The sequence below is a fragment of the Scyliorhinus torazame genome, chromosome 24 (assembly GCF_047496885.1).
Source record: "Scyliorhinus torazame isolate Kashiwa2021f chromosome 24, sScyTor2.1, whole genome shotgun sequence".
In the NCBI taxonomy this organism is placed as follows: Eukaryota; Metazoa; Chordata; class Chondrichthyes; order Carcharhiniformes; family Scyliorhinidae; genus Scyliorhinus; species Scyliorhinus torazame.
Window position 1 is genome coordinate 18,451,351 of NC_092730.1, and position 12,964 is coordinate 18,464,314.

Below are 12,964 nucleotides of genomic sequence, written 5' to 3' on the forward strand. Positions count from 1 at the left end.
CTGTTTGTCATTTTTATCAATGACCTAGAGGAAGGCGCAGAAGGGTGGGTGAGTAAATTTGCAGACGATACTAAAGTCGGTGGTGTTGTCGATAGTGTGGAAGGATGTAGCAGGTTACAGAGGGATATAGATAAGCTGCAGAGCTGGGCTGAGAGGTGGCAAATGGAGTTTAATGTCGAGAAGTGTGAGGTGATTCACTTTGGAAGGAATAACAGGAATGCGGAATATTTGCCTAATGGTAAAGTTCATGAAAGTGTGAATGAGCAGAGGGATCTAGGTGTCCATGTACATAGATCCCTGAAAGTTGCCACCCAGGTTGATAGGGTTGTGAAGAAGGCCTATGGAGTGTTGGCCTTTATTGGTAGAGGGATTGAGTTCCGGAGTCGGGAGGTCATGTTGCAGCTGTACAGAACTCTGGTACGGCCGCATTTGGAGTATTGCGTACAGTTCTGGTCACCGCATTATAGGAAGGACGTGGAGGCTTTGGAGTGGGTGCAGAGGAGATTTACCAGGATGTTGCCTGGTATGGAGGGAAAATCTTATGAGGAAAGGCTGATGGACTTGAGGTTGTTTTCGTTGGAGAGAAGAAGGTTAAGAGGAGACTTAATAGAGGCATACAAAATGATCAGGAGGTTGGATAGGGTGGACAGTGAGAGCCTTCTCCCGCGGATGGATATGGCTGGCACGAGGGGACATAACTTTAAACTGAGGGGTAATAGATATAGGACAGAGGTCAGAGGTAGGTTCTTTACGCAAAGAGTAGTGAGGCCGTGGAATGCCCTACCTGCTACAGTAGTGAACTCGCCAACATTGAGGGCATTTAAAAGTTTATTGGATAAACATATGGATGATAATGGCATAATGTAGGTTAGATGGCTTTTGTTTCGGTGCAACATCGTGGGCCGAAGGGCCTGTACTGCGCTGTATTGTTCTATGTTCTATGTAGAGTAAAGCTCCCTCTACACTGTCCCCATCAAACACTCCCAGGACAGGTACAGCACGGGGTTAGATACAGAGTAAAGCTCCCTCTACACTGTCCCCATCAAACACACCGAGGACAGGTACAGCACGGGGTTAGATACAGAGTAAAGCTCCCTCTACACTGTCCCCATCAAACACTCCCAGGACAGGTACAGCACGGGGTTAGATACAGAGTAAAGCTCCCTCTACACTGTCCCCATCAAACACACCCAGGACAGGTACAGCACGGGGTTAGATACAGAGTAAAGCTCCCTCTACACTGTCCTCATCAAACACTCCCAGGACAGGTACAGCACGGGGTTAGATACAGAATAAAGCTCCCTCTACACCGTCCTCATCAAACACTCCCAGGACAGGGACAGCACGGGGTTAGATACAGAGTAAAGCTCCCTCTCCACTGTCCTCATCAAACACTCCCAGGACAGGGACAGCACGGGGTTAGATACAGAGTAAAGCTCCCTCTACACTGTCCCCATCAAACATTCCCAGGACAGGTACAGCGTGGGGTTAGATACAGAGTAAAGCTCCCTCTACACTGTCCCCATTAAACACTCCCAGGACAGGGACAGCACGGGGTTAGATACAGAGTAAAGCTCCCTCTACACTGTCCCCATCAAACACTCCCAGGACAGGTACAGCACGGGGTTAGATGCAGAGTAAAGCTCCCTCTACACTGACCCCATCAAACACTCCCAGGACAGGTACAGCACGGGGTTAGATACAGAGTAAAGCACACTCTACACTGTCCCCATCAAACTCTCCCAGGACAGGGACAGCACGGGGTTAGATACAGAGTAAAGCTGCCTGTCCCGGGAGTGTTTCATGGGGACAGGTACAGTGACCAGCGCTGCGGTGAGGGGGCCGTGCCCAATGCCATGATCCAGTTCTGCTCTCAATTGACAAGGTCGAAGGTCACACTCACCAGGATTACCCCCAGGCTCCAGAGGTCGCAGGATTGGTCGTAACCCTGGTCCTTGAGCAGCTCGGGGGCTGCGTACTCCAGTGTGAAGCAGGGCGTCTGGAGCGGTTGGCTGTCGGGCAGCTTAATGCGGGCAAACCCGAAGTCGATGATCTTGATGGGCGCCCCCTCCCTCTCGTCCGCAAACAGCAGGTTCTTCGAAAGAAGAGAAAGACCAACAGGTGAGTGTGGGTCCTCCCACTCGGGTGTCCCAGGAACAGCGTTCCATCCCTGCCTCCGCCCCCCCCATCACAACCCCCCCCTCCCACCCCCCCTCTCCCACCCCCCACCCACAATCCCCCCCCCACCCACCCACAACCCCCCCACCCACAACCCCCCCACCCACAACCCTCCCACCCACTCACAACCCCCCCACCCACCCACACCCCCCACTCACAACCCCCCCCACCCACCCACAACCCTCCCACCCACTCACAACCCCCCCTCTCCCACCCCCCACCCACAACCCCCCCTCTCCCACCCCCCACCCACAATCCCCCCCCCACCCACCCACAACCCCCCCACCCACAACCCCCCCCACCCACAACCCTCCCACCCACTCACAACCCCCCCACCCACCCACAACACCCCCCACTTACAACCCCCCCCACTCACAACCCCTCCCCACTCACAACCCCCCCCCCACTCACAACCCCCCCCAATCACAACCCCTCCCCACTCACAACCCCTCCCCACTCACAACCCCCCCCCCACTCACAACCCCCCCCACTCACAACCCCCTCCCACTCACAACCCCTCCCCACTCACAACCCCCCCCCCACTCACAACCCCCCCCACTCACAACCCCCACCCACTCACAACCCCCCCCCACTCACAACCCCCCCCCCACTCACAACCCCTCCCCACTCACAACCCCCCCCACTCACAACCCCCACCCACTCACAACCCCTCCCCACTCACAACCCCCCCCCCACTCACAACCCCCCCCCACTCACAACACCCCCCCCCCACACCACCACCACCACCTCCACCACCCCCCTCCCCCCCCCCCAAAACCCACCCCGAAACCCAAAAGACCACCGGTAATTTGGGCGCTCATCGCCTCGCTCGTTGTGGGATCGTGCTGTGCATGGTGGTGGTGGGGGGGGGGGGGGTGTACATGCCTTCCAAGCAGCATCCTCTTACAAAGCAGAACGGAGCGGACAATAATTGATTTGGGGAATAGCGAAGGGGGAGAATTGAAAAGTAGGTTTTGCACCGTTGGCTGGGCCTTGGGTAGGCCTCACAGGGAGTGGGCGCGGTTTCGGGCCCAGCGAAGCTACGAGTGACCCTACCTCGGGTTTCAGGTCCCTGTGCACGACGCCAGTGTCGTGCATGTGGCTGACGCCGGACACCAGGCTCCTCATTATCCGGCTGGCCTCCAGCTCGCTGAAATTCTTCCGGTTCCGGATACGGACCAGTAGCTCGCCCCCTCGCAGGAGCTCCATCACCAGGTACGTGTGGAACTGGGAGAGGGGCAGAGACACAAGGTGAGAAATGGGGGGCAAACAGGAGGCGGCTGATGAGCAACAAAACACACCCTCTCACAGGCACACACAGCTTCTCACAGGCGCATGCTCTGACAGGCGCACACACAGCTTCTCACAGGCGCATGCTCTGACAGGCGCACGCACCTTCTCACAGGCGCACACAGCTTCTCACAGGCGCATGCTCTGACAGGCGGACGCACCTTCTCATAGGCACATGCTCTGACAGGCGCACGCACCTTCTCATAGGCACATGCTCTGACAGGCGCACGCACCTTCTCACAGGCGCACACATCTTCTCACAGGCGCATGCTCTGATAGGCGCACGTACCTTCTCACAGGCGCACACATCTTCTCACAGGCGCATGCTCTGACAGGCGCACGCACCTTCTCACAGGCATATGCTCTGACAGGCGGACGCATCTTCTCACAGGCGCACACATCTTCTCACAGGCGCATGCTCTGATAGGCGCACGTACCTTCTCACAGGCGCATGCTCTGACAGGCGCACGCACCTTCTCGCAGGCGCACACATCTTCTCACAGGCGCATGCTCTGACAGGCGCACGCACCTTCTCACAGGCGCACACATCTTCTCACAGGCGCATGCTCTGACAGGCGGACGCACCTTCTCACAGGCGCACACATCTTCCGACAGGCGGACGCACCTTCTCACAGGCGCACACATCTTCTAACAGGCGCACGCATCTTCTCACAGGCGCATGCTCTGACCGGCGCACGCACCTTCTCACAGTGCATGCACCCCTTCTGACAGGCGCACGCTCTGACAGGCACGCCATCTCTCACAGGCACAGAAGTGCGCACCTTCTCATAGGCGCACGCGCACTCTGACGGGCGCGCTCTCTGACGGGCGCGCACTCTGACGGGCGCGCACTCTGACGGGCGCGCACTCTGACATGCGTACCCGCTCTCAGGCACGCACGCCCTCCCACAGACATGCACTCCCTCCCACAGGCTCTCGGTTGGGGGCGTGAGGCCCAGACTCACCTGATCGTGGTAAACCTCGTAGAGTTTGACAATGTTGGGGTGTCCCTCACACAACTTCAGTGCTCCCATCTCCCGCTGAATGTGACTCTCCATCCTAAAGATAGACGGGAGACGGAATCAGTTGCTGAAGGCGCCAGAGGCTGCGAGTGCGCGGGCCCAGTAACAGAGCGGAGAAGTCCAACAGTGAACAATATTCACTGTAATTCTCTACTTACAGCGTCCATCTCATCTAAGCACCAATCGTAGCAAAGGCGCTGATGTTCTAAATGTATAAAACGTTCATTTAGTGTTTGTAAATAGTAAAACAGACAAACCCACCCCACATGAGGAAAAGAGAGAGGAGAGGTTTAGGGAGGGAATTCTAGAGCTCAGCCACCCCCCCAGGCAGCTGAAGGCATGGCCGCCAATGGCGGAGCGATGGGAATGGGGGGAAGGTCAACAGGCCGGAATTGGAGGAGCGCCAAGATCTCGGAGGGTTGTAGAGGCTGGAGGAGGTTACAGAGATAGGGAAGGTCGTAGGGGCTGGAGGAGGTTACAGAGATAGGGAAGGACGTAGAGGCTGGAGGAGGTTACAGAGATAGGGAAGGTCGTAGAGGCTGGAGGAGGTTACAGAGATAGGGAAGGAAGTAGAGGCTGGAGGAGGTTAAAGAGATATGGAAGGACGTAGAGGCTGGAGGAGGTTACAGAGATAGGGAAGGACGTAGAGGCTGGAGGAGGTTACAGAGATAGGGAGGGTCGTAGAGGCTGGAGGAGGTTACAGACATAGGGAAGGTCGTAGAGGCTGGAGGAGGTTACAGAGATAGGGAAGGACGTAGAGGCTGGAGGAGGTTACAGAGATAGGGAGGGTTGTAGAGGCTGGAGGAGGTTACAGAGACAGGGAAGGACATAATAACATAAGAACTAGGAGCAGGAATAGGCCATCTGGCCCCTCGAGCCTGCTCCACCATTCAATGAGATCATGGCTGATCTTTTGTGGACTCAGCTCCACTTTCCGGCCCGAACACCATAACCCTTAATCCCTTTATTCTTCAAAAGAATATCTATCTTTATCTTAAAAACATTTAATGAATGAGCCTCTACTGCTTCACTGGGCAAGGAATTCCATAGATTCACAACCCTTTGGGTGAAGAAGTTCCTCCTAAACTCAGTCCTAAATCTACTTCCCCTTATTTTGAGGCTATGCCCCCTAGTTCTGCTTTCACCCGCCAGTGGAAACAACCTGCCCACATCTATCCTATCTATTCCCTTCATAATCTTATATGTTTCTATAAGATCCCCCCTCATCCTTCTGAATTCCAACGAGTACAGTCCCAGTCTACTCAACCTCTCCTCGTAATCCAACCCCTTCAGCTCTGGGATTAACCTAGTGAATCTCCTCTGCACACCCTCCAGTGCCAGTACGTCCTTTCTCAAGTAAGGAGACCAAAACTGAACACAATACTCCAGGTGTGGCCTCACTAACACCTTATACAATTGCAGCATAACCTCCCTAGTCTTAAACTCCATCCCTCTAGCAATGAAGGACAAAATTCCATTTGCCTTCTTAATCACCTGTTGCACCTGAAAACCAACTTTTTGCGACTCATGCACTAGCACACCCAGGTCTCTCTGCACAGCAGCATGTTTTAATATTTTATCATTTAAATAATAATCCCTTTTGCTGTTATTCCTACCAAAATGGATAACCTCACATTTGTCAACATTGTATTCCATCTGCCAGACCCTAGCCCATTCACTTAGCCTATCCAAATCCCTCTGCAGACTTCCAGTATCCTCTGCACTTTTTGCTTTACCACTTATCTTAGTGTCGTCTGCAAACTTGGACACATTGCCCTTGGTCCCCAACTCCAAATCATCTATGTAAATTGTGAACAGTTGTGGGCCCAACACTGATCCCTGAGGGACACCACTAGCTACTGATTGCCAACCAGAGAAACACCCATTAATCCCCACTCTTTGTTTTCTATTAATTAACCAATCCTCTATCCATGCTACTACTTTTCCCTTAATGCCATGCATCTTTATCTTATGCAACAGCCTTTTGTGTGGCACCTTGTCAAAGGCTTTCTGGAAATCCAGATATACCACATCCATTGGCTCCCCGTTATCTACCGCACTGTTAATGTCCTCAAAAAATTCCACTAAATTAGTTAGGCACGACCTGCCCTTTATGAACCCATGCTGCGTCTGTCCAATGGGACAATTTCCATCCAGATGCCTCGCTATTTCTTCCTTGATGATAGATTCCAGCATCTTCCCTACTACCGAAGTTAAGCTCACTGGCCTATAATTACCCGCTTTCTGACTACCTCCTTTTTTAAACAGTGGTGTCACGTTTGCTAATTTCCAATCCGCCGGGACCACCCCAGAGTTTAGTGAATTTTGGTAAATTATCACTAGTGCATTTGCAATTTCCCGAGCCATCTCTTTTAGCACTCTGGGATGCATTCCATCAGGTCCAGGAGACTTGTCTACCTTTAGCCCCATTAGCTTGCCCATCACTACCTCCTTGGTGATAACAATCCTCTCAAGGTCCTCACCTGTCATAGCCTCATTTCCATCAGTCACTGGCATGTTATTTGTGTCTTCCACTGTGAAGACCGACCCAAAAAACCTGTTCAGTTCCTCAGCCATTTCCTCATCTCCCATTACTAAATCTCCCTTCTCATCCTCTAAAGGACCAATATTTACCTGAGCCACTCTTTTTTGTTTTATGTATTTGTAGAAACTTTTCCCTCTTTTTACCGTCCTTCCTTTTTGTTGGTATAAACCTTTGCTGAGCACTGTGAAAAATCAGTTGGAAGGTTCTCCACTGTTTCTCAACTGTTTCACTATAAAGTCTTTGCTCACAGTCTACCTTAGCTAGTTCTTCTCTCATCCCATTGTAATCTCCTTTGTTTAAGCACAAAACTCTAGTGCTTGATTTTACCTTCTCACCCTCCATCTGTATTTTAAATTCCACCATATTGTAATCGCTCCTTCCGAGAGGATTCCTAACTATGAGATCCTGAATCAATCCTGTCTCATTACACAGGACCAGATCGAGGACCGCTTGTTCCCTCGTCGGTTCCATTACATACTGTTCTAGGAAACTATCGCGGATACATTCTATAAACTCCTCCTCAAGGCTGCCTTGACCGACCTGGTTAAACCAATCGACATGTAGAGGACGTAGAGGCTGGAGGAGGTTACAGAGATAGGGAAGGTCGTAGAGGCTGCAGGAGGTTACAGAGACAGGGAAGGTCGTAGAGGCTGCAGGAGGTTACAGAGATAGAACATAACAGCGCAGTACAGGCCCTTTGGCCCTCGATGTTGCGCCGACCTGTGAAACCACTCTAAAGCCCATCTACACTATTCCATTATCGCCAATATGTCTATCCAATGACCATTTGAATGCCCTTAGTGTTGGTGAGTCCACTACTGTTGCAGGCAGGGCATTCCACGCCTTTACTACTCTCTGAGTAAAGAACCTACCTCTGACATCTGTCCTATATCTATCTCCCCTCAATTTAAAGCTATGTCCCCTCGTGCTAGACATCACCATCCAAGGAAAAAGGCTCTCACTGTCCACCCTATCCAATCCTCTGATCATCTTGTATGCCTCAATTAAGTCACCTCTTAACCTTCTTCTCTCGAACGAAAACAGCCTCAAGTCCCTCAGCCTTTCCTCATAAGATCTTCCCTCCATACCAGGCAACATTCTGGTAAATCTCCTCTGCACCCTTTCCAATGCTTCCACATCCTTCCTATAATGCGGCGACCAGAATTGCACGCAATACTCCAAATGCGGCCGCACCAGAGTTTTGTACAGCTGCAACATGACCTCATTGCTCCGAAACTCAATCCCCCTACCAATAAAAGCTAACACACCGTACGCCTTCTTAACAACCCTCTCAACCTGGGTGGCAACTTTCAGGGATCTATGTACATGGACACCGAGATCTCTCTGCTCATCCACACTGCCAAGAATCTTACCATTAGCCCAGTACTCTGTCTTCCTGTTATTCCTTCCAAAATGAATCACCTCACACTTTTCTGCATTAAACTCCATTTGCCACCTCTCAGCCCAGCGCTGCAGCTTATCTATGTCCCTCTGTAACTTGTAACATCCTTCCGCACTGTCCACAACTCCACCGACTTTAGTGTCATCTGCAAATTTACTCACCCACCCTTCTACGCCCTCCTCCAGGTCATTTATAAAAATGACAAACAGCAGTGGCCCCAAAACAGATCCTTGTGGTACACCACTAGTAACTGGACTCCAGTCTGAACACTTCCCATCAACCACCACCCTTTGTCTTCTTCCAGCTAGCCAATTTCTGATCCAAACTGCTAAATCTCCCTGAATCCCATGCTTCCGTATTTTCTGCAGTAGCCTACCATGGGGAACCTTCTCAAACGCTTTACTGAAATCCATATACACCACATCAACTGCTTTACCCTCATCCACCCGTTTGGTCACCTTCTCAAAGAACTCAATAAGGTTTGTGAGGCACAACCTACCCTTCACAAAACCGTGTTGACTATATCTAATCAAATTATTCCTTTCCAGATGATTATACACCCTATCTCTTATAAACCTTTCCAAGATTTTGCCCACAACAGAAGTAAGGCTCACTGGTCTATAGTTACCGGGGTTGTCTCTACTCCCCTTCTTGAACAAGGGGATAACATTTGCTATCCTCCAGTCTTCTGGCACTATTCCTGTAGACAAAGATGACTTAAAGATCAAAGCCAAAGGCTCAGCAATCTCCTCCCTAGCTTCCCAGAGAATCCTAGGATAAATACCATCCGGTCCAGGGGGCTTATCTATTTTCACACTTTCCAGAATTGTTAACACCTCCTCCTTATGAACCTCAAGCCCTTCTAGTCTAGTAGCCTGAATCTCAGTATTCTCCTCAACAACATTGTCTTTTTCCTGTGTGAATACTGACGAAAAATATTCATTTAGCACCTCTCCTATCTCCTCGGACTCCAAGCACAACTTCCCACTACTATCCTTGACTGGCCCTACTCTTACCCTAGTCATTCTTTTATTCCTGACATATCTATAGAAAGCTTTAGGGTTATCCTTGATCCTACCTGCCAAAGACTTCTCATGTCCCCTCCTGGCTCTTCTTAGCTCTCTCTTTAGGTCCTTCCTAGCTAACTTGTAACTCTCGAGCACCCTAACTGAACCTTCATGTCTCATCTTTACATAAGCCTCCTTCTTCCTCTTGACAAGTGTTTCGACTGCCTTAGTAAACCACGGTTCCCTTGCTCGACCACTTCCTCCCTGCCTGACAGGTACATACTTATCAAGGACACGCAGTAGCTGTTCCTTGAACAAGCTCCACATTTCCATTGTGCCCATCCCCTGCAGTTTTCCTCTCCATCCGATGCATCCTAAGTCTTGCCTCATCGCATCATAATTGCCTTTCCCCCAGATATAACTCTTGCCCTGCATTCTCTACCTATCCCTTTCCATTACTAAAGTAAACGTAATCGAATTGTGGTCACTATCACTAAAGTGCTCACCTACCTCCAAATCTAGCACCTATTCTGGTTCATTACCCAGTACCAAATCCAATACGGCCTCACCTCTCGTTGGCCTATCTACATACTGTGTCAGGAAACCCTCCTGCACACATTGGACAAAAACGGACCCATCTAAAGTACTCGAACTATAGCGTTTCCAGTCAATATTTGGAAAGTTAAAGTCCCCCATAACAACTACCCTGTTGCTTTCGCTCCTATCCAGAATCATCTTTGCAATCCTTTCCTCTACATCTCTGGAACTTTTCGGAAGCCTATAGAAAACCCCTAACAGGGTGACCTCTCCTTTCCTGTTTCTAACCTCAGCCCATACTACCTCAGTCGACGAGTCCTCATCAAACGTCCTTTCTGCCACCGTAATACTGTCCTTGACTAACAATGCCACCCCTCCCCCTCTTTTACCACCTTCCCTGAGCTTACTGAAATATCTAAACCCTGGCACCTGCAACAACCATTCCTGTCCCTGCTCTATCCATGTCTCCGAAATGGCCACAACATCGAAGTCCCAGGTACCAACCCATGCGTGGAGGCTGGAGGAGGTTACAGAGATAGGGAGGGTTGTAGGGACTGGAGGAGGTTACAGAGATAGGGAGGGGTGCAGGGGCTGGAGGAGGTTACAGAGATAGGGAGGGTTGTAGGGACTGGAGGAGGTTACAGAGATTATCATAGAGTCATAGAATTTACAGTGCAGAAGGAGGCCATTCGGCCCATCGAGTTTGCACCGGCTCTTGGAAAGAGCACCCTACCCAAAGTCAACACCTCCACCCTATCCCCATAACCCAGTAACCCCACCCAACACTAAGGGCAACTTTGGACACTAAGGGCAATTTATCATGGCCAATCCACCTAACCTGCACATCTTTGGACTGTGGGAGGAAACCGGAGCACCCGGAGGAAACCCACGCAGACACGGGGAGGATGTGCAGACTCTGCACAGACAGTGACCCAAGCCGGAATTGAACCTGGGACCCTGGAGCTGTGAAGCAATTGTGCTATCCACAATGCTACCATGCTGCCCTACAGGTAGGGAGGATTGTAGGGACTGGAGGAGGTTACAGAGATAGGGAGGTTGTAGGGGCTGGAGGAGGTTACAGAGATAGGGAGGAGGTGTCGGGACTGGAGGAGGTTACAGAGATAGGGAGGGATGTAGGGACTGGAGGAGGTTACAGAGATAGGGAGGTTGTAGGGGCTGGAGGAGGTTACAGAGATAGGGAGGGTTGTCGGGGTTGGAGGAGGTTACAGAGATAGGGAGGGTTGTACGGTCTGGAGGAGGTTACAGAGATAGGGAGGGTTGTAGGGGCTGGAGGAGGTTACAGAGATAGGGAGGAGTGTAGGGACTGGAGGAGGTTACAGAGATAGGGAGGGTTGTCGGGGCTGGAGGAGGTTACAGGGATAGGGAGGGGTGTAGGGACTGGAGGAGGTTACAGAGATAGGGAGGGGTGTAGGGGCTGGAGGAGGTTACAGAGATAGGGAGGGTTGTAGGGGCTGGAGGAGGTTACAGAGATAGGGAGGGTTGTAGGGCTGGAGGAGGTTACAGAGATAGGGAGGGTTGTAGGGGCTGGAGGAGGTTACACAGATAGGGAGGGTTGCGGGGCTGGAGGGGGTTACACAGATAGGGAGGGTTGTAGGGGCTGCAGAAGGTTACAGAGATAGGGAGGGTATTAGGGGCTGGAGGAGGTTACAGAGATAGGGAGGGTTGTAGGGGCTGGAGGAGGTTACAGAGATAGGGAGGGTTGTAGGGCTGGAGGAGGTTACAGAGATAGGGAGGGTTGTAGGGGCTGGAGGAGGTTACACAGATAGGGAGGGTTGCGGGGCTGGAGGGGGTTACACAGATAGGGAGGGTTGTAGGTGCTGCAGAAGGTTACAGAGATAGGGAGGGATGTAGGGGGCTGGAGGAGGTTACAGAGATAGGGAGGGATGTAGGGCCTGGAGGAGGTTATAGGGAGGGGTGTAGGGGCTGGAGGAGGTTACAGAGATAGGGAGGGTTGTAGGGGCTGGAGGAGGTTACAGAGATAGGGAGGGTTGTAGGGGCTGCAGGAGGTTACAGAGATAGGGAGGGTTGTAGGGGCTGGAGGAGGTTACAGAGATAGGGAGGGTTGTGTGGGCTGGAGGAGGTTACAGAGATAGGGAGGGTTGTAGGGGCTGGAGGAGGTTACAGAGATAGGGAGGGTATTAGGGGCTGGAGGAGGTTACAGAGATAGGGAGGGTTGTGTGGGCTGGAGGAGGTTACAGAGATAGGGAGGGTTGTAGGGGCTGGAGGAGGTTACAGAGATAGGGAGGGTATTAGGGGCTGGAGGAGGTTACAGAGATAGGGAGGGTTGTAGGGGCTGGAGGAGGTTACAGAGATAGGGAGGGTTGTAGGGGCTGGAGGAGGTTACAGAGATAGGGAGGGTTGTAGGGGCTGGTGGAGGTTACAGAGATAGGGAGGGTTGTAGGGGCTGGAGGAGGTTACAGAGATAGGGAGGGTTGTAGGGGCTGGAGGAGGTTACAGAGATAGGGAGGGTTGTCGGGGCTGGAGGAGGTTACAGAGATAGGGAGGGTTGTCGGGGCTGGAGGAGGTTACAGAGATAGGGAGGGTTGTCGGGGCTGGAGGAGGTTACAGAGATAGGGAGGGTTGTCGGGGCTGGAGGAGGTTACAGGGATAGGGAGGGGTGTAGGGACTGGAGGAGGTTACAGAGATAGGGAGGGGTGTAGGAGCTGGAGGAGGTTACAGAGATAGGGAGGGTTGTAGGTGCTGGAGGAGGTTACAGAGATAGGGAGGGTTGTCGGGGCTGGAGGAGGTTACAGAGATAGGGAGGGTTGTAGGGGCTGGAGGAGGTTACAGAGATTGGGAGGGCTGTAGGGGCTGGAGGAGGTTACAGAGATAGGGAGGGTTGTCAGGGGCTGGAGGAGGTTACAGGGATAGGGAGGGGTGTAGGGACTGGAGGAGGTTACAGAGATAGGGAGGGTTGTAGGGGCTGGAGGAGGTTACAGAGATAGGGAGGGTTGTCGGGGCT

General features: G+C 52.0%; 2 protein-coding genes across 3 annotated transcripts in view; one reads left to right on the forward strand and one right to left on the reverse strand.

Annotated features, from left to right (window-relative positions):
• The window catches only part of LOC140400210 (neurexin-2-like), a 2,085,493-nt gene that overhangs the window by 296,191 nt on the left and 1,776,338 nt on the right, over nucleotides 1-12,964 (forward strand). The window lies entirely within an intron of this gene.
• LOC140399946 (ribosomal protein S6 kinase alpha-5-like) overlaps nucleotides 1-12,964 on the reverse strand; it is a 147,047-nt gene that overhangs the window by 26,373 nt on the left and 107,710 nt on the right. For both annotated transcript variants that reach the window (XM_072489432.1, XM_072489431.1), the window contains exons 12-14: nucleotides 4,434-4,527; nucleotides 3,235-3,405; nucleotides 1,904-2,095 (exon numbers count right to left, since the gene is read on the reverse strand). In XM_072489432.1, the coding sequence (XP_072345533.1) occupies nucleotides 1,904-2,095; nucleotides 3,235-3,405; nucleotides 4,434-4,527 (457 nt within the window). The remainder of the gene's footprint in view (nucleotides 1-1,903; nucleotides 2,096-3,234; nucleotides 3,406-4,433; nucleotides 4,528-12,964) is intronic.